Source organism: Radiomyces spectabilis (assembly GCF_025331425.1).
Source record: "Radiomyces spectabilis strain NRRL 2753 chromosome Unknown BYT42scaffold_4, whole genome shotgun sequence".
NCBI classification, from domain to species: Eukaryota; Fungi; Mucoromycota; class Mucoromycetes; order Mucorales; family Radiomycetaceae; genus Radiomyces; species Radiomyces spectabilis.
Window position 1 is genome coordinate 419654 of NW_026251929.1, and position 20869 is coordinate 440522.

A 20869-nucleotide genomic window follows, 5' to 3' on the forward strand; every position below is an offset into this window, starting at 1 on the left:
CATTACACGTTTTGTTGCAAAAAAAAAAAAAGCTTGTTGCTCATCCTGATGATTTTACCTAGGAACAAATGGGTAAAAGTAAAACTGGTACTACCGAGTCCAAGCTTGAACTGAATCAAGCTCAGGTAAGGTTTTCCATGGGTTTTGTGTGTTGCCAAAGAGAAACACGCTTACAGTGGTTTTATTACTGGGTATGTAGTTGGGACAATCCTTTCTGGTGTTGGCAAAGGAGTTTGCTAAGCTTGCTGAATTGATGGGCGCCGAAGCTCCCGCTACAATGACAGCTGCAGCTGGTTCTGGTTCTGCTGATCAGAGCTCGTCGACTGCCAATGATACTGCCGATCAAGTGCCGAAAAAGCGCAAGAAAAAGGACCCCAATGCTCCCAAGCGCTATATGGGCAGCTATCTCCTTTGGTCTCAGGAATTCAGACACAAGTTGAAGGAACTGGAACCCGACTTGAACCCTCGCGACGTTGCCAAAGCTATGGGTGAAAAGTGGAAGTCGATGACTGAAAAGGAAAAGGAGGTGAGTTTTGATACTAGAATGGTGTTTCGCAATTTGTTTAAGTGTTTGGAATTGACTGATGCGATGGGGTTTTCCTCGTGCGTTTTTCTTTTTGCAGCCTTATGTCAAACGCGCTGAAAAGGAGAAAGCACGCTATGAACAAGAAATGAGTGAATACGGACGACATCACGACGCGTCCCAAGAATCAAAAGCAGACGTTGGAGAACCACCAAAGAAAGCCGCCAAAACCACCCCTAAAGAGTCCAAAGCGTCTGCCAAAGCATCTGCAGTGAAATCATCCAGTGCAAAGAAAGAAGCCGCTTCGCCTGCCTCCACAACGAAATCTTCGGAAACTTCAGATTCAGACTCCAGCTCGGACTCTGATTCCTCGGATTCTGACTCGAGCGACGACGATACTTCGTCTTCATCATCATCGGGTTCATCGACTGCTGAGGAACCTGCTGCTGCAACCCTACCTCCTAAGAAGAAAGTGATTGCCAAGAAGAGCGCCAAACCAGCGATGAAGAACGACAAAGGTGCTGCAAAGAAAACCGATAAGAAGGGCAAGAAAAACTAAAGAAAGGCTTTGCAAAAGGCATTTGTTCTTTTATGTAGAAAAAATGCCCATAGTATAGGATGTTAACAAGTTTTTTTGACCCTCTTACCATGATCAGATGTTCTCCAAGAAAAAAACTGAAAAAAGGAAAAATAATAATATGTTGTTTGATTCGATTGAAGTAAGTCCTTCAGCACAAGGTATCCCCATCCTGTGACAGAAAATATTTGTCTGTATAAAAGTGGCAGCACCGAGTCAAAGAAGTTGACGACAAAGTCATCATTCGACATTGCTGAATAGCGTGTGTCTTACAGCTCAGAGTGGTGCTATATGTATGTCAGAGCAAATCTATTGAAACTCTACTAAATTTTGCTGCAAATACCAAACATCATATTACTACGGCAATCCTCAAAAAGAACCATCATCTGCACGTGATACTTTTTACTGATCCCTTGACTATCCATGCTGCTACAAAGTATCTTTGCAGATGATAATAGCGTAAAACTGCTGTATGTTATCTTTCATAAACCTGTGATTTGCTAGCGTTGAAATTGGCACAACACCAGAATTGATAGGGCAGGTTTAGATTCCCGCCCATTTTTAGTGCAATTTGCACTTCTTTCATTGTAAATGCGTCCAGTGTATACATTGAACCATTAGTGTCTTTGGGATATGCAAGACACTCATACAGACAACACCATCAATATACAGCAAGATTCTGATGATAATCATGAAGCAGTGCATCATGTTTCTGGGCCCCTGCTGAACAAAGAGAATAAATAGAAAAGGGAAAAATGTCTGTGCTATTCTTTTTTTTTTTGCTTGGGCGAGAATTTTTTAGGCCTAAATTTTTTGGTGGTTTGAATTTTATTTCTTCATTGACCCTCCTCATGGATGACGATGATGTGCAGTTCAACGATAGGGGACGAACACGGTTGGAACCTATGACCGTGCGAGATGATGACCCGCTTTGGTCACACGGTACGAGCCGAAGACAAGCAATGACCCAGCGAATAAATCGGCTTGTTCACTTATTGCAAGATCGTCAACGATTAAGCATGTTGGCTCACAAATATCGGTGGTTGCTCGCAGCCGGAGTGTTTTCATTTGTGATGGGTTTATTTATGTATGCATACCGTCGAGAACTTTTGGAAGCGCTAGAAAATCTTAGTGCGGCGGTCAAGAGTATGGGAGCCGGGTAGGTTTGCGACTAAAAATGTACAAGGCTGAACGACAGTCGGTAGGACCCTACTAACCGCACAGTGATAATGGTAGTGGTTACTGTTTAATAGGCACGCTTATCTTCCTGAGCGCATTTCCTCCAATGATTGGTTACAGCACATTTCAAACGTTATCCGGGTTCACCTTTGGATTCCAGTACGGATTTCCGTTATCTTATTTTAGCGCATTATGTGGCGCGGTTGGCTGTTTCATGCTGTCCCGGCATTTACTCAAAGAACGTGTCCAGCGATGGATGAAGAAACACAATAATTTGGAAGCCGTTGTCAGGGCAGTCGAGAAAAAGGGGTTCAAGGTAGGCCTTGCATCAAAAAGACTCATAAAAATCCCATCCACTCATTGATAACCATGTCGGCCTTTGAAATGAATGATATCATATTAGCTCTTTTTGCTGATCCGGCTTTCCCCATATCCTTTCGGCTTACTGGTATGTGTGCAGCAGCATCCTTTTTTTTTACCATATTATGTAACTCTAAACTTGGGATATACCGCGATTTTGCCAACTTAGAATGTTCTATTTGCGGCGATCGATATTTCCCTGTATCATTTTGCCTTGGGTACGGCATTATCGCTCACCAAGATTGCATTGCATGTTTACATCGGGGCCAACCTCACCTCGTTTGCCAAACGTGTTCTCGGCGAGGAAGATGAGATGACGGATGAGGAGAAGCATTTGGAGACAGTCCGATATATCATTGTTATTATTGGCTCGCTTCTCGCTTTTGTTATTATGATTTATGTTTATACCATTGCCAAACGCGCAGTTGACGAAGCCAATCACTTGGATAACGATGAATCCGTGGCATTCTTGGGACCCGATGCCGACGACGAAGAATGGATTGAATGGAACGATGATGAAGAAGAAGACGAAGATACCGATCGTGACAGTGATGGTGGCAATGATAAGCACGCGACTCGCGGATTTAGCAAATGAAAAAAAAAGCCTAAGGCGTTATCCTGTAAAAAGAAATTATTATTGTACGACCCCATTACATCTGTCATCCACATTAAAAAAGTAAAGAAACAAAAATTCCATCCACGCTTACCATTTCCATCGTGGTCATTTTGAAGGGTGCTGGGCATCAAGGATGCATTACCTGGCTTCCTTAACTGTTAAGGAACGCGTCATTTCGGAATCTCTTCATTGTATCACACGCGAATCAAGCCGACTGATCTGCGTGGGAACACCCATCCTTTCCCCGTTGATATGGAAAAAAGAGAATCACCAAGAAAATACTGAGTAGTTAGTTTACAGGCCAATTGTATTGTCTAAGCGCTGTTTGACTTTCAAAAAGAAAAAAAAGTATAGATGGTCATATGAATAGGATCTCGCGTAACACATCACTTCGATCGCTTATCTCAATTCATCGGGTCTGTCTGTCTATCTTTTTCGTCATTTAATTAAAGCTGGCAATCGTAGTACTTTTGTTTGTTGATGCGTACCGCAGGACCTCTTCTTTAGTAATCAAAACTATGACAAAAGAGCATGTTGCGCAATGGACTTACAATGTGCCAATCCAATGAATATGAATTATTTACTTTTTTTTTTTCCCATGATCGCTCAGGAACCAATGGTGATCATATTATCGGTTGAACTATTTTTGAGACTCCGCGGCGGTTCCCGGTGCGACCTCAGGATTGCATTAAAGAATGCCTGTGGGAAAGAGGGTCCTTGAAGATGGTCCAGTTATGCCTGTGGCACTCCTGATGAATAATAAAGTTCGGTGGTTAGGCTTATTTAGGACATCAGAACTAAACTTTATTGAAGATGACAGTTGGCGAAACGGGACGGATGCAAAACATGTTGGCGTTGATGTCTAAACAAACACTCACCATTGGCAGTTGGCGTTGCAAAGCGGCAAATCAACGTTTAGCTTTTCTGCCGCTTTTACTTACTTTGTTGATGGGAGTGTTTGGCTAAAAAGGAAAAATGAAAAAAAGGCCTTGGCTATCTCAGGGACAGTATGCGGTTAGTGCCAAATTTACCTTGTCCTCTGCAGCCGCCACCGCCCCACACGCGCACACACATGGCGCCAATTGTAATATGCGATCGGATTTGTGTAGCAATGAATGGTAATTTTACTATAAAAGCAGATCGAAAAACAGACATCGTATAATATCTGCACATTCTTTTCTCGTATTGTTTCTTTCTTCTAAAAAAAAAAAAATAATGCGATCACTGACCTTGGCCATCAGCTTATCGCTTGCCTTTGTTGCTGGCTTTACAGAGGCGGCGAAAACCGTTCACACCAAAGTCGCCATCCTCGGAGGTGGCGTCAGTGCCATCAATGCAGCTCGTAACCTGACTGGTGCAGGTATCCACGACTTTATGATCATTGAAGCACGCGACAGCTTGGGTGGTAAGTTGGCAAACCCCTTTTCCCCTTACCCTCACTTCCAAGAAGATTTTTCTTTTTCTTTCTTGTTTGCATGCAAGTTATTCACTCTCATTTGTTCAATGTCATTCAGGACGTGCTCAAGATGCTCCTTTCGCGGACATTCGTCTGGAACTTGGCTGTAACTGGGTCCAGGGTTTGGGAACCAACCCTGTGAATCAATTGCGCAAGAAGTATGGCTTGAAGACGGCCGAAACCGATGGTGACGATGTCGTCTTTTATACCGAAGGCGGTAAAATCGACAATGGCACCGAGGTTTACAAAAAGTAAGTACTTTTTCAGCTTCGGTACCCAGCTCCCCCAAACATGACTGAATTAAAACTTATCCATCATCTTACAATAGATTCAACGAGGTGTACGAACGCATGAACGATATGGCGTGTAAGTACATGGGTATCACTGTTATGAATCGGATTCGGGGTTAATTGGTTGTTTTCCCTATAGTCAAGAGAGTCGAGAACAACCAAGTGGATATCTCTGTTCGTGCTGGACTGGATTTGGCCGGATGGTATCCCATGACCCCTCTCGACCAGGCCATCGAATACTATGTCTTTGACTGGGAATCCGCAGAGGAACCCGAGGACTCTTCCATGATTGGTTCGGCTTTGAACGACAACGCTACCTACAGCAGCTTTGGTGAGGGTAGCGACGGTGATCGCATGGTCGTTGATGAAAGGTAAATGCGTCATTTTCAATAGAAGCCTTGTAGTTCCTGCAACTCACCCTTCTCTTTTTCCACAGAGGTTTCAAATACATCTTCTTGGAAGAAGCCAAGACATTCCTGAAGAAAGATGATTCCAGAGTCAAGTTAAACACAAAGGTTACCAAGGTCGAATATAACAAGCACGGTGTTACGGTACACACGGACCAGGATCTCATCATCAAGGCTGATTATGCGATTTCCACCTTCTCGTAAGTAACAATCATGCAGTACTGCATCCCGGAAATCGCCGCTCACGCCTTTTTGACATAGACTGGGTGTCCTTCAGCACAAGGATGTCGAGTGGAGCCCGGCGCTCCCTGACTGGAAATTGGAAGGCATCTACGGTTTCCACATGGCCACTTATACGAAGATCTTTTTGAATTTCCCTTATCAGTTCTGGGACGATAACCAATTCACCGTCTACGCTGATCCCGATAACCGCGGTTACTACAACACTTGGCAAAACTTGAACGCCCCTGGCTATTTCCCCAAGAACACCTCCACCAACATCTTCTTTGTCACTGTCACTCAGTCAGAGTCCTACAGAGTCGAAGCCATGGAAGATGAAGAAGTGAGAAAGGAAGCCATGGCCGTGCTTCGATCCATGTATGGTGACGACATTCCCGAAGCTACCGAAATTATGTTCCCTCGCTGGCACAGCAACCCCTTGTTCCGCGGAAGTTACTCCAACTGGCCTATTGGTGAACTGGATCAACATCACATCAACATGAAAGCTCCTCTTCACAATCGTCTTTTCTTTGCTGGCGAGGCCATGTCCAAGGAATACTTTGGTTTCTTGCAAGGTGCTTGGTTCAGCGGTGAAGAGACTGGCTCGCACGTAGTCCAGTGCATTAAGAAGAAGTGCCCCAGAGCCGAATACTACCCCATCATCACCAAACCCGACATCCACCCCAACTACATCCACAAGCGTAGTGTCGTCGTATAAATAAAGAACTTGATTTTTTTTTCATTACCATCTCTATCATAAACAAGCCGTGCATCCGATGTGCAATGGATGCCACCTGCTACTGGATGTCGCCCCCTTACATTGAGTGACATTCGTCAGACAAAAGCCTAACGCAATACGGCATAACCTGGGCGAGACTCTTGATGGAACTTTGTCTATTAATGTCAATACCCTGGCATACATGTGTGCAGCAGCACTTATTGTCCCCCTCAGTCCCGTCCCGCCCAAGGTTATGATAGATCTAGAATGATGTGTGAGAATGTTGGGTATTAAAAAGAATTAGTTAGTACGCTCTTTGATTGATTCAAATGTCGTCAACATATTTTACCTTTGTTATTCGATGCAGCAGATATCGAGAGCTTCCCAACCGGAAAAAAAAAAGAAACGATATAAATTATAAAGAAAGTAAAACAATAGGTGCGACTGTAAAAACCCCCTAGAAACCCTGTAGGAAACAAAGAAGGAAAAACTGCAAGAAGGTCTATCGAATAAAATACAAAATATATACTACAAACTACAAAGTAATGTGGTCGGGAAAAAATATCGAAGACAATACCACGGAAGTAATCCAAAGAACAGGAACCTGAGGAGGACGCGTAAGCACTTTCCGACGAAAAAAGAGTCACCACCGACGATGCCCTTTGACGACAAAAACCGGATTGACCACATTCGGTGCGCGAATAAATTTGAAAGATTTGGAGGGATGGATGGCTTGCCAGGGCGAAAAAAAAACCGGAGAGAAAACCAAAAGCTGAAGAAAGGATAGAGAAAAAAGAACGTGAGTTTTTTCTTGTCGAAAAACGGATAGTTACATCACAAAAACGTACCTTTTTGATATTTAATCGACTTGACCGGTTACAGATACACGCGAGATAAACCATAGTGTGGATGATGGATGATGGATGCGAGGGGAAGCAATGATGGTGAGAGTTATTCAGGAAAACAGAAGATAGAGGAGAAAACCAAAGAAAAAAGAAAAAATACGAAGACAAAATATATGTGGATTTCCCATGGATGAAACAATAGTCACCTTATTGATGCATGAATGATGAACTACACAGATCGAAGCATATTATGTAAAACGGCACACATATTACTGACAAAGTGAAATTAAATGATGCTACAGAAGAACGCCAGATTCAAATTGACAATAGCCCTTTACAGAAAACTCTCCCCTTCCATTGGACTTTTCCAACGTCTTTGGATGAATAAATGACACTACGCGAAGTAGCTGCCAAATCCATATGATGAAAAGGAACACCATGTGACTGTTTTTTGGCTCGCCAATTTTGGGTGCGGCGACTGGCTCTTAGTTTGGCAAGAATTTTAAAACATTAGAGATAAATCGTCGTTTTATGTCCTATTGCATTTATATCGGTATACGCGCTGTATATTGTTGTATTTTTATAAACTCATCCCTGTTTGGGTTCCCTTTTTCTTTTCCGCCATTGTTCTGCAGAGAATGGTTACACACGTTTCCCTTAATTTTTTCGCGCAAGTACTCAAAAAAAAAAATCTAATCCCCGTCCTTTTCCATTTTTGTCACTAGCTTAAACTTTTTTTCTTCTTTTCTTCATTGCTTATCAGTCCTTTCTCGCTCAATTTATGACCGATCTTTCCGAGAAATTGGAAAGGCCTGCATTGACAGGCGATCCCATGTCCACCGTTACGGCTGACGATGAGTTGAAAAAGAAAAAGAAACATAAGAAGCGCTCGCGGTGGCACTTTTTTCACCGGCATCACAAACGCAACACTTCCGATACGCAGATACCTCAGCCCAAGGAATTGACCGATGAACAGGCCCACAAAATTACAACCCTAGCCGATTATGCGGAACGAAACTTTTCGGTTACCATCGAGAGTTGCTTGTTTCAAAGCTTGTTGGAAAGCAACGACTGGAATTTGAAAAAAAGCATTGTTGATCTGGAAGATTACGAAGACGCTGCTCACGGAATTTTACATGCTCCTCCTGCTCGAGGAACCACCTTGCTGGGAAGCGAGAATCACAAAGGCACATCGTGTTACATTGATGCCCTTTTGTTTGCAATGTACATTGTAAGTTGAACACTTTTTTGGCCACATTGTCGTCGCCAAGCTCACCATCACTTTGCCAGAATCTTACCACCTTTGACCCTCTTTTAACGACTTTGGACTGTTCAATCGAAGAAACCCCTCGACAGAGTCTGCAGACGCTTTTACGGCTATTTGTGAATAAGCTACGGAGAGGCAATTTGATTCAGGCCGATTTTGTTGCTTGGTTACGCAAAGTGCTGGAAGAGGCATCTTGGCATGGTCGGGATCAATGGGGCAACTGGAGCCAAGAAGATGCGAGCGAATTATTCATGTTTCTTACCGAACTTTTCGACCTTCCGTATCTTCCCGTAAGTTTTATCCTGGGATTCAACGACGGGTTTTTTTTTCAGTGGTGGCTCACCAATTGTTCCGCTGTAATTGATAAATGAGCAGTTTCAAATCCGGTTATTCCATGGAGCCAATAGAGACTCGGATGACGATCGTGTAATGACCGACCGAGCATTGTCGCTGTCAATTCCTTCAGACACTGATATCAAAGAACCGCTTCGACTGGAAGACATTCTTCTCGATTATTTTTACAACAGTATGGTCACTGGCGTCAAACGCCAAGTGGATTACCATGCATTCAGCAGCTCGTCCACCCCCTCGTCTCCTATCAGTATAAAGAGCAGCAACAGCATACCCAAAAAGATGGCCGTGATCGAACATCAGGAAGAAGTCGCGGTCACTGCATGGCAAGTCCTCGAACTGTTACCCTTTTACACGGCCGTGAATGAACAAGGCGAAGCCATTGGGCAGTCTGAGGGGTCGTTCCCCGATTCACATATGATTCTCCCTATCGTCCTGAAACGATACAATTATGACCATAACGGTGGCTCTGTGAAAATCAAGACCCAGGTCGACATTCCATCTTATATCCACTTTAACCGGTTCGTCAATCAAAATGCCGATTTACTCGTATGTCCCACCTGTGGACACACATTGGAGGGGGTCATGCATTTACGGAGCGCCGTATGCCACAAGGGCGAATCACCCCACTCTGGCCACTATATCGCCTTTTCCCGTGTGAATACGGAAGATGATGCTTCATGGCTTAAACTAGGTAGCCTTTGTTATGATAACAAGAACAGAACCATTATGCATGTATAAGATGAGTTTGAAACTAACCTTTTTTTGTGTGGTTAGATGACATGGATCAACAGCGTGTTCAGCTAATCGAAGGGAAAAAGGTGGAAACCGTATTTTCCGAGCTTGCAAAGGATGCTTACATTCTGTTCTATGAGTTGGACAAGTCATGTAATCATGAACCGATTATCAACAACCCGATGCCGTCCGAGTCAGAAAAGGACTCGAGTACACTTTTCACGACTGAAATTCTGACGTCGATCGATAAAGAAAGCAAAGATTCCAGTGCATCCTCATCAAGGCATCATCACCACTGGCGAAAACGTCCTGGGTATACTCACGGTCACAGTCATCATTCCTCGTGTAGTGTCATGTAATTTTCTCATTCTTCAAACTTGTTCATTTTTGTTCCATATTTATTTGTCGTTCGGTCTTTTTTTTTGTCGCGTATTCAAAAGCAATACACGTCTCCATTTTTCGCGAATTCGGGAACTGGGAAATTTTATCGCGCTTTTTTCTTTTTCTCTCTTCTCTGTTGAGTAACGTTTATGCAATAATGCCTGATCGCCATGATCATGCTCCACTTCCTCAATCGAATACAACTCAGTCAACTAAAGTCCCCCTAAATCATGATTCTGCACCGAATGACGGTACACGCAAACGTCACGGCGGCCATAACGGTATGAACAGACCTTATTCATTGCACCACGATCGATCGAGTGCCTGATCCTTTATATTCCTCTATAGACGTCTTGCAGCACCACCAAATGACGTTGGCTCAACGCGCTTCATTACCAAGGTAAATCTTATCGGATGCATCCGTTATTATTCTTTTCTATAGCAACTTGACGGTTGATCCATTTATAGTCCTGATACGCATCAGGTCGCTGACAGCCCAGAACGCAACGTGAATCCTCACTTGATACAGCAACGATTTATGAAGCGTGTGCTTGAAGAAAGCGAAAGATGCGGTTTCAGTTTGACAGCCGAAAAACGACTTCAAGCCAGCGCATCACATCGTCTTTCGCCCATTAAATCGAACCAGGCTCGTGATCCCTTGTACGCGACGTTATCTCAGAACAGCGATTCCTTATTCGGCGAAGATCTGCCCTTGGACCAACTCAATATCCCTATCGTCTCTCAGCATTATGAAAAAGTGTCCGAAAAGGTCGGTATGAAACCAACCATTTCGCACCTTGCCAACCCGCAATACCTTAACACCATGAAAAATGCTGATGACAACGAGGACGACGATGACGATATGTTTGGCGACGATATTCCTTTGGATATCTTGGATGCAACACTCGAGAATCAAATAGTGGAGTCGGCCACAACAAATAACGTCCTACCACCGAATCAATCCCTCGATCCAGCCGCAGCCAGCTCGGTAGGACCACTGATGTTGGTTATCCTGGATCAGTCCAATTAATTTGTGATGATCTTAGATGGACGTAGACGATAGAAATGCGCGCTATACTCGATACATTATCATCAGTATTACACTTGAGAAATACGCATACAATGACGATATGCGTAATGAAAAGGTAGAAATGCGTCGTTCGGGGACGAATGGAAAGAGATGGCATGTTGATCGCTCTTTATTTTCAGGTGTTGTTATTATTGGATCAAGCTCGAAACGTACCTGTTCGTGCACATTTACGTGACGATTGGTGGCACGCACTGGTGGCTGTGGGTAAGTGAACCGTTCACCGTGTCTATTGAATCCCGTGTCATTGATCGTTCTTACATAGGGGACATTGTTCATATTCCTTCATCGCCCACCACAAACACATCAAATATCATCATTGACAATGAGAACAACTATTTGATTATTCATCCTGATCGGTTGATTTCGTGCACAGCGGTTGCCGACAGTTTCTTTTGTTTGCGCAAATCGGTATTGCAACAAAAAATCAAGTCCATTAGCGAATACAGCGAAGTATTGGTGCATGGTAACATTATCCACCAAGTGATCCAGCAAGCGCTTCAAGCCGGTGATTTTTCGTCTGAAGCGATACAAGAAACAATTCAACGCGTTGTGCTGGATTCTTTGGACGAACTATATGCTATTGATCAGGATGAAGACACCGCGATCAAAATCTTATCCATGATGGCTCCCGAAATCAAAGCCTTTGGCGAAATTTACGTTGGATCCGAGCCGAAACCCTGGGCTAAGATAAGCGATGATGTTGGACCGACGGTATCGAGTGATATGGGATGCGAAACACTAAGCATCAACCGTATCTTGGACATTGAAGAACACTTGTGGAGTCCTACCTATGGTCTCAAGGGTATGATTGATGCTTCCATCCAAGTTAAAGCGAGCCCTTGCGGAAAAATCCTTACCATTCCTCTCGAATTGAAAACTGGTAAATCCAATCGTGTGGTATCGCATCGTGCCCAAACCATCTTGTATACCCTTCTAATGAGTGACCGCTACGGTAAGTGTTTTCTTAAGTGCAATTGTTTGGCGTCGCAGCATCTGATGATATCCAATTCCCCTACCTTAGATATCATCATTTCGGCGGGCGCCTTGTTTTATTCACGTACAAATACCTTTTACCTGGTCCCGGCTGTCCGAAATGAACTTCGGTCGCTTATTTTAGCACGAAATGAATTAGCGGCCGCCATGAACACCCGTCAAAGTCTTCCACAGATGGTGAAGCGGTTGCACTCCTGCCAACGTTGCAACATGAATGATGCCTGTCTAATTTATCACAAGGCGACTGAAAATGGGACGCGTGATTCCAGTGGTCTAGGTAACTGGTTTGAAGCAAAGACCGCCCATTTATCGGAGGAACACAGTGCCTTTTTTCGTCACTGGCAACAGCTAATTGATATGGAAGAAAACGACATTGATCATTTCCGAAAAGATATCTGGCAGCAGGAACCTGATAAACGCGAAATGGCGGGAAAGTAAGCATTTCGTTTTATCATACGTTGGGATCGTTTATCTTGGTGTTGCTTACATCAGGAACCGCCGGTATAGATGTTTTGACCATATGGTGATAAGCAAGGAATCCATGGTGGCTAACAGAAACATGGCCTCGGGTTGCTGGTATACTTTTGTCCGAGATCCAACCCAATCTGAAGAGATACAGCAGCGATCCCTTCTATCATCGCAGATCAGTGTAGGCGATCCGGTGGTGGTTTCCAGTAGACAAGGACATATCAATCTTGGCATGGGCATGGTGAAACGTCTGTCGGAGCACGCCGTGACCATCAGTCTGACACGACCTTTGCGACGACCTCCTCGTCGAGCCGACAGCTTTGACCTGGAGACTTGTCAGACGTTTATTCCTCTGGCGAGCGATTACGGCATCCACGCGGATATCGCTCAAGTCGGTTATCGTATCGACCTGGATGAAATGTCCGGTAGTATGGCCCTGATGCGCCGTAACCTTATCGCTATTGTTAACAAAGAAGAAGATGGAGGCGACGTGAAGCGGCGACAATTGATTGTGGAATTAACCACCCCCAGCTTCCTGCCGGCTAACTCGATCCGCATGCCCAATATACCCAACCTGAACCCGGATCAACGTACAGCGGTTGAAACGGTGCTACGAGGTATAAGAAAAAAGTACTTTTCATCCCTCTTGACCCGCATGGACTAAACAAAATTTCTGTACATGATAGCTCAAGATTACACTCTGGTCCTGGGTATGCCTGGCACCGGCAAAACAACTACCACGGCTCATATTATCAAAGCGCTCGCGGATCAAAAGAAATCGGTCCTGTTAACAGCATACACTCATACCGCCCTGGATAATGTGCTCGTCAAAATTCGTGAAGCAGGCATTGACGTTTTAAGATTGGGTAATCCAGAAAAGGTAACAAAGAATGGAACAGATTCAACATGATTCTCTGTGCAGTCTGTCTGATATCATGGTAAATAGACCATGCCATGCCTTCGAGATTGCATGCCAAATTACAACCCATCCTTATCTTCCGTCAAGGCATTGGAAGATTTCTATAATTCCAAGCTTGTGGTCGGCACTACATGTCTTGGCATCAGCCAGTAAGTAGTCCAATGAGACCCGTTTTTTATTTCATTTTTCAATTGACCGAAATTTTCTCTAGTCCATTATTTCAAAAACGACGATTTGACTATTGTATCGTCGATGAAGCGTCTCAAATCACATTACCAGCATGTATTGGTCCGTTGCGTTATGCCGATGTCTTTGTGCTTGTGGGTGATCAATATCAGCTACCTCCTGTGGTAATTCATCGCCATTTTTTTTTGTTCCTTTTGGTTCAAGACAATAACGTTAAATTGATAGGTTCGCGATGATCAAGCGCGTGAAAATGGGCTTGATAGGTCTCTTTTTACACTTTTGGCCAAGGCACATCCGGAAGCGGTGGTATTTCTAAAGTATCAGTACCGCATGAATGAGAACATCATGACGGTATCCAATCAGCTTATCTACAACGACAAATTGAGGTGTGGTAACAGAAAAGTGGCATCGCAAAGCTTGCATCTTCCACAGTTGCACCAAGGTCTCGATAAGCTTCATAAATCTGTGGAAGAAAGTATGGGCAGTCCGTCTATATGTGTGGGCTCTTCTTGTTGGCTCAAGGATGTGATGGATCCTCGGTAGGTTTTCCAATACGATTCCAACGTAGCTATTCAATGATTGAGGAATTGGTCTAGAAACTAATGATTTGGGATTTCTACCAAGACGGCATGTGCTATTTGTAGATACCGATGCTTTGTCGGCGAGAGAAGAACGTCCTCACGGAAATCTTGTTCAGAATTCAAGTGAGGCCCATCTTATCTACCAGACGGCGGAAGCCTTATTAGGTTGTGGTGCCAAAGAAGATCAGATCGCGGTTATTTCCGTCTACCGGTCGCAACTACGATTGATTTCGCAAACTTTGAGGAAAAGACCCTCCATCGAAATTGCCACCATTGACAAATACCAAGGCCGGGATAAAGACTGCGTGCTAGTTTCGCTGGTTAGAAACAATGCACAAGGAAGCGTAAGTCAAGACATGAGTTCTCTGAATTTATTTGAAGCGGGTTGATAACCACTGGATGATTGGTTTTTGCTAGGCGGGCGACTTGTTGCGAGACTGGCGACGCATCAATGTTGCATTTACGCGTGCAAGGACCAAGCTCATTGTGTTTGGGTCGGCGTCCACCCTGGAAACATCTGCGCTATTTATGAAGTTTCTTGGATTGTTGGAACAGAAACAATGGGTAAGCAAGCATCGGATCATTCCCCTATATGTTCTCTCGGTTGTTAACCGTGAACACAATAGATTTACAAACTGTCAGCTGAGGCTCAGCATCAGCACCCTCAGTTACAAATGCCCCTTCCCGAACCTTTGCCCAAAACAAAAGAGCGGCGAGTATTCACTCCTCACGAAGCACTATTGAAAGATCGTCACATTCTTAAAGATGTTTATAATCACGCCAAATGAAGTTTTTACGGGGTTCATTGGTTACTCTGTGTGGACCGTATTTGACCCTCTTGTATATCTGTATATTCAAAATCAATACACTATTTATAATGCTATTGTCTACCACTTTCCGCACCATTATAGACTGGTTGTTATGCTGTAAAGAAACATTATATAGTACATGGTTACGCAAATTTGGGGCATGATTTTTCATGATAATAAAAGTGTACCACGGGGCTTGCAAGTGCCGCTCGTTGTCGTCTAGTAGTAAACACTTGCCGCATCCAACACCATACATCCTTTGACAGAGTCGTTGACCCCGGCCTGTGTGGGATGCTGTTATTATCTGTACGGCAAACACCGAAGAATGAATAGAAATTTCGGCTGACTGAATCATGAAAAAGGATCATGATTTCGCCGAAGCAGTGTATCTGCCGAGACCTCCAGTGCTGGGACCTTCAGTTCCGAATTGGCGAGTTTTCAACTTGCGACACAGGCTTGTATCGAAGAAAACAACGATGCTCCGCAAAGAGGGCCAACATGACGAATGTCTGCGCGAAAGAAAGAGGCTCCGCTTTTTATCTCGGATTAGATTTAATATTATATGCTTTGGGGAAGGAAAATGCTGTCTAAATGAAGAAAAACCGCAAGCATATAATGGATTGGAAGAGAGAATTCAGAGGATTTTCTAGAAAAATCCTCCTTTTTAATCATTTGCATAGTATTGATGATGTTGCCTGTAACAGTATCGATTTTTGCTGAGTTGATTTATTTTGCAATGGGGACTTCCCGAAACAGAAAATAGGCTGTATGAACAAAAACAATGATCGTCCAGTATCCAATCGGCAACAGTTGCTAAGCCGCAATATCATAGCGATTCATTGTCCTCTTTTTGTTATGGCATTGCATAATTTGGTCGCACTTGGCAACAGAAATGTCTACTCGCGTTTTTTCCAAGATACTCCGAGCATTTGCCATTGGTGTCGTGATAATGTCCGCTCACCATCATTCTCAGAAAAGCGATGCGTCTCCAAACAATGAAAAAACCCCGTTACAAAGTGACAAATGGTAAGTAATAAGTGATTATATACCTATTATCTAAGTGTCAACAAGATATAATCTCAAATAGATTCAAGTGAAACACCCTATGTAATGCTTTTCCAATAAGGTCAAAATGTTATTGGGCGGCCATCGGAAAAGGTTGTCTTGCAAGGTTCTGCTCCATCTCCGCTGTTGCCATTGATGTTTTCTTTGGTTGTCGGAGAAGCAAATTTTCAACCGAGTGGAGTGTAAACAAAAAAGTCCATGTGCATTTAGTTGCGACAAGGACTCGTGAGCTTTGAAAAAAGAAAGACATAAGTAAATGGCAAAAATGAATTCTGATACTGTTACCGGATGTTAAAAGAAAAAAAAAAAGCTGGTCATGAGGTTTCGGTCTTGAAGGTTGGACGAGTTTGGTAAGAGACAATTACAATGATTTTAGAGATGTATTGTGTATCCTGGCTGGGAAGATGAAAGAAGTTGCAACTACTTTCGGAACCTCCCTTGTTTATTTCAATCTTGACGCTTAGAATTGTTCTGGTCTTCTTTATTTACGCTTTGCTTTTCTTTTCTCTCTCTTTTTGACTGCAAATATAAAGAAGTGTGAATAAAAGCAAACATCCCACCGTGAATGATAACGTGAGCTCATGTGAGATGGTGAACTGGATTTTTTTTCCAGCTCCGTCTTACGATAATGTTGTATTGAAGACGGCCTCCCTTTTTTTTTCCCACTTTTTTTCTTTCTCTTTTTTTTTTTTTGGACTCTTCTCTTTTTTGGTTCTTTTTTTTATTTCCCTTTTCTACACCTGACACACTTTTTGCAATAAAAATAGGGAAAACGGTCAAAACCACAACGTCAACCCTATTAACGAAACAGTCTACTACAGAAAGCCAAAAAGAAAAAAAAAAATCACCAAAAAAAAGGGATACTTTCAAGATTTCTATTTCACAACAATCTCTTGTTTTTACTCATGCGTGAACCCAACTTCAGCTTCCCGGCTCAACACCGAGCCGCTGTGGTCATTACGTCTTCAATGTATGATCGACGAGCATTGGATTGTACCGCCACTCTACCGCTGGTCAATTCACTTACCCATCTTGCATATATGACGTCGACATCCCCACGTATACGAGAGATATTATCATCAGATGGAGGCATGGAACGGTTGATCAAGATTTTGGCTACTTGTCAACACACCGATAAGCATTCATTGTGGAAATGGTCGTTAGCGTTTCAATGCGTGGTGAATGTGGGGGTCCGCGGCACTGAAGCTATCCGTACCCGTGTGGTGGACGCTGGAGCGGTCCATATTGTGCTTGTTATTCTGGAGAACTTTTTGAAAGCGTTGGAACGAGCGAAAATGGACAAGGAACAAGAACATAAACAGATTCAAAACCTTCGTGAAGCAACAGCTTTGACGCTTCCCACCATGCCTCTGCAGCCACCACAAACGAGATCGACACCTATCACCCCTTCACGGAGATTTTTCGGCCAGTTTCCCTCCCCTGTGAATACCACCACCATCTCGTCTTCTTCACCAGAAACCAATGTTTCATTATTCACCACGCCCAAGCGATATACCTTTCTCACTCGCACCCTCAAAACCAAGCCCAAACATCACCCGTCGCCACTGCTTACTGTGCCATTTTTCGATGAACTCAGTACGGAAGCAATTTTGCATCGCGAAGAAGATGTCTTGCTATCCCTCCAGTTGCTGGCTTATCTGTCAAAATATGCTCATATACGTCACACTTTCCATCACAACTACCATCGCAACGTTTTCTCTGTCGTAGAACGATTTACCCATCGTTTACATCCCGCGGCCATCGTGTACTGGGCCGGAGTCATCATGCGAAACGCATGCAGAAAGGACGAAACTCGTGGTGGCATTCGACAGTGTGCCAATATGCTTTGTGGCAAATGGGAACGCTTCCCAAGAGAATTCGCCAAATGCCGTCGATGGTAAGCTGACCCTTCTTTTCTTTTCTTTTCTTTTCTTTTTTTTTTTAAGCAACTGCTCTTTTTTTGTTTTTCTTTGGATGCAGTGCTAATTTTCATTCTTTCAATTTTTTCTTTTTTGTCTTTTGTTTTCCCTTGATTTAGTCGCAAAGCCAAATATTGTTCAAAACCATGTCAGTCCAAAGCGTGGGCTGATGGTCATCGGTGGTGGTGTGTAGAACGTATCCATTCAAGTCAGCCTCCTACAGCAACCACGACTTCAGCTACCGTGGCGGCGGCGGCGGCTGCTGTGGTGGCAGGCGATCCTCAACCGGCCCCTCCAGTGGATCAAGTGGTGTCATTGGATGATACACGAACGCCTGATGCGGTGGCTATTACGATTGATAATCACGACGGGAATATCCCTGTGGAAGAGGTCAATACCACGCCCAATAATATGCACCGTCGTTCTTCTCTGCAGCTTGATGCAGCTAATCTTCATTCACCCAATAACAATGACCACGGCAACATGGTCGATCGGCCGCGTCAAGAATCTCTACTGTTTTACCGTCAACGAAGGCGAAATTCTCGATCGGCGCGTAGTTTGGCCTCTGGATCGTCGACAGAAGTGGAAGCAGAAAATGAAACGAGTCGAGATCGAGGGCGCGATTTCATGGATACCGATTGATCATGATCAACAGAGAGGGAAGATGCACAGCAGGAAAGGAACCACATCTATTGTAGAACAAGCAATTCACCCACTCACTCATGCGGCGCACATAAACACACCACAACCCAAACCTAACGCAACCCCCCCACACACACACACAAAGCAACACCACACACATACTCTCAATACCCTTTTGAATGAATCTCAATTTTTTTTTCTCCTTTTTTTTTAAGCTGGATCATGGATGGCTTCAAACAGAGAATCGGCAAGAGAAAATCAGGAAAAAAAAACCCGACAATTGGCAATGGAAAGATTTCTCAAATTTTTGGTTTTTTCTCTTTTTAAATGTTTTGAAGAAAGGGAAAAAGGGAATCTTTACTAGGCTGACGAGAGAGCCCAACAAAAAAAAAAAAATAGGTGTACACCTATCTAATCTCTTGATTCAAACCCACACACATTTCATCAACCCTTTTTGTCATTCTCCTGCTTTTTCCTTTCTTATTTTCTCAATTTTACTTCTGTTGCGCGAATCTGGTCTTCTTTCTTTTAATATGTATTTGCTTGAATCATTCATCACAACATTTTGTTCGCAATAAAGCAACAACCACAACCAAAAAAAAAAAAGAAAAAAAAATGGACTGGACTCCCTGAATCATAATGAAAAGCGTAAAACAAAATGTAATTATCTGCTGTAAAGGAACGAGGAAGTTCGATATCAAAGTAACATCCACCTGAACACCATTCATTGGTAGCTTATCAGCCAGCCGCTTTTGCTCTTCATACCAATTCGAAAGTTTTAGTAGTTTACAACATCGAAAGCGCATTTTGTTATCGCGATGCAAGAGAATGCATTACCCATATTGCCCGTATCTTCAATCTACTTTAGCTGGATTCGATGTATTTATTTTTATAGCATAAAATGACTAAGCAAGTAGGATCTAATCTTCCCACGAATATACACCATGACACATAGGCAACAAAAAAAAAACACGGCTATTGATCATTTCCAATATCGCATTCAGTTATCAACGTATAAGATGTTACCTCTCAAAACTGTCTATGTTACCTTGGGGAGCAGATGGGGATTTATCTGCATGATAGTGGTAGAAAAGCGAAAACATCCCGCACTTATTCTTTTACTCCATTATTTTGAATCTATTAAAACGAAATCTTGACAGCTTAAAAGCAAGCTCATGGAGAAGTATTTTGAAGCAAAACCTCATACTATACAAGGAAGAAAACCTGTTTATAGGACGTGTAACGACGCGTTGCCAGTTTACAAAGCAAAAAAAAATTGGCGCTAATCAAGTCATTAACATCGCTCTTAAAATCATATACATAACCTCCTTAAATGACCCATAAACAGAGGAACCACCTCTTGCAAAAAGTTTTTGATATGCGAAAATAAAAAAATAAATCAAAAAAAATAACGCATTTAGCAAAAATGCGCCCAAAAAAGATGTTCCCCATCGGGGAGTCGAACCCCGGCCGTCTCGGTGAAAGCGAGAAATCCTAACCGCTGGACCAATGAGGACTTGTTGAAAATAAAATTGCTCTGTTGGTCACACTATTAAGTACACAATCACGTGATCACCGCAAATTTTCCTTCATTATAGGGGACAACCGACGATTCCTTTCGCAGAAATACGTTATTTCCTTCCCACTTGAGTAGACTAATGAAGGCAATGGTATCGCCCAAGAATGAAGCTGGGGAAATTGGTCTAAAAATTGCTGATAAATTTCATGCAATGAAGCGGAATGTGGAATTGTCACTTTTTTGAAGCTTTGCTGTAAACTGGCAAAATGTGCTCCGAAACTGGCATTGTTGTTGTGAAGGTAAAGTTGTTATCTACAAAGATTTTTTGTCTCATACAAAGTACACCTTTATTTCATACTCCTCTATCGTTATATTCCGGTGGCAGCCAGGTAGCAGAGGTATTTACTGTACGTTTCCAGCCATAACATTTTCCGGTTTGCCAACTGGGCGAGTTAGTTAGCCAAAACATAGATAATTGCTTTTCATTTGGAAATAGTCTTCTCTGCCAATTCCTTTGCTCGTGAAGTTTTTGCTTCTGTTTCCACTCGAGTTTAAAGAGCTTGAAGGGTGTCCGAACAACAAGCTGAATGCAACGTTTTCGGCAAGAATGAAGAGGCATCAAGATAAATTCTCGAACTTCCTTCGGATCAGTATATTTTCGTGGCTTGAAGCGGCCCCTTTCAAAGATATTTTTGTATTGATGAACTTTCATTCGTGATAACAGGTTTACACTTTGAAGGGACTTCCAAGCTTG

The 20869-nt window shown here is 43.1% G+C and overlaps 6 protein-coding genes and 1 non-coding gene across 7 annotated transcripts; 6 read left to right on the forward strand and 1 right to left on the reverse strand.

The window, feature by feature from the left end:
* Positions 1 to 352: 352 nt before the first annotated feature.
* On the forward strand, positions 353 to 683 carry BYT42DRAFT_469337 (high mobility group box domain-containing protein; the record flags this gene model as incomplete). The annotated part of the gene is made up of 2 exons (XM_051563543.1): positions 353 to 526; positions 624 to 683. Coding segments are annotated over 2 exons (234 nt in total), but the record flags the coding sequence as incomplete, so codon positions are not given.
* A 1204-nt stretch (positions 684 to 1887) lies between these two features.
* BYT42DRAFT_562204 (snare associated Golgi protein-domain-containing protein) lies at positions 1888 to 3360 on the forward strand. The gene is made up of 4 exons (XM_051567447.1): positions 1888 to 2259; positions 2337 to 2595; positions 2683 to 2727; positions 2809 to 3360. The coding sequence occupies exons 1-4, from the start codon at positions 1952 to 1954 to the stop codon at positions 3232 to 3234; spliced, it is 1038 nt and encodes a 345-aa protein (XP_051425036.1). The 5' UTR covers positions 1888 to 1951; the 3' UTR covers positions 3235 to 3360.
* A 1066-nt stretch (positions 3361 to 4426) lies between these two features.
* On the forward strand, positions 4427 to 6502 carry BYT42DRAFT_562210 (uncharacterized protein). Its single transcript, XM_051567448.1, has 6 exons — positions 4427 to 4660; positions 4770 to 4962; positions 5040 to 5077; positions 5141 to 5372; positions 5438 to 5608; positions 5670 to 6502. Exons 1-6 carry the CDS (start codon positions 4471 to 4473, stop codon positions 6343 to 6345), a joined length of 1500 nt encoding a protein of 499 aa, XP_051425037.1. The 5' UTR covers positions 4427 to 4470; the 3' UTR covers positions 6346 to 6502.
* Positions 6503 to 8022: 1520 nt separating this feature from the next.
* Positions 8023 to 9902, forward strand: BYT42DRAFT_493786 (ubiquitin carboxyl-terminal hydrolase-domain-containing protein; the record flags this gene model as incomplete). The annotated part of the gene is made up of 4 exons (XM_051564250.1): positions 8023 to 8421; positions 8481 to 8747; positions 8833 to 9502; positions 9586 to 9902. The coding sequence occupies 4 exons, from the start codon at positions 8023 to 8025 to the stop codon at positions 9900 to 9902; spliced, it is 1653 nt and encodes a 550-aa protein (XP_051425038.1).
* Positions 9903 to 10970: 1068 nt separating this feature from the next.
* Positions 10971 to 14123, forward strand: BYT42DRAFT_492945 (DNA replication factor Dna2-domain-containing protein; the record flags this gene model as incomplete). The annotated part of the gene is made up of 8 exons (XM_051564183.1): positions 10971 to 11069; positions 11134 to 11218; positions 11277 to 11966; positions 12036 to 12441; positions 12515 to 13092; positions 13162 to 13341; positions 13674 to 13744; positions 13806 to 14123. The coding sequence occupies 8 exons, from the start codon at positions 10971 to 10973 to the stop codon at positions 14121 to 14123; spliced, it is 2427 nt and encodes an 808-aa protein (XP_051425039.1).
* Positions 14124 to 16940: 2817 nt separating this feature from the next.
* BYT42DRAFT_544265 (uncharacterized protein) lies at positions 16941 to 18596 on the forward strand (the record flags this gene model as incomplete). Its single annotated transcript, XM_051565749.1, has 2 exons — positions 16941 to 17932; positions 18074 to 18596. 2 exons carry the CDS (start codon positions 16941 to 16943, stop codon positions 18594 to 18596), a joined length of 1515 nt encoding a protein of 504 aa, XP_051425040.1.
* Positions 18597 to 20040: 1444 nt separating this feature from the next.
* Positions 20041 to 20112, reverse strand: BYT42DRAFT_t61. Its single transcript has one exon. It is a non-coding gene; the product is annotated as a tRNA-Glu (tRNA).
* Between the last annotated feature and the right edge of the window lie 757 nt (positions 20113 to 20869).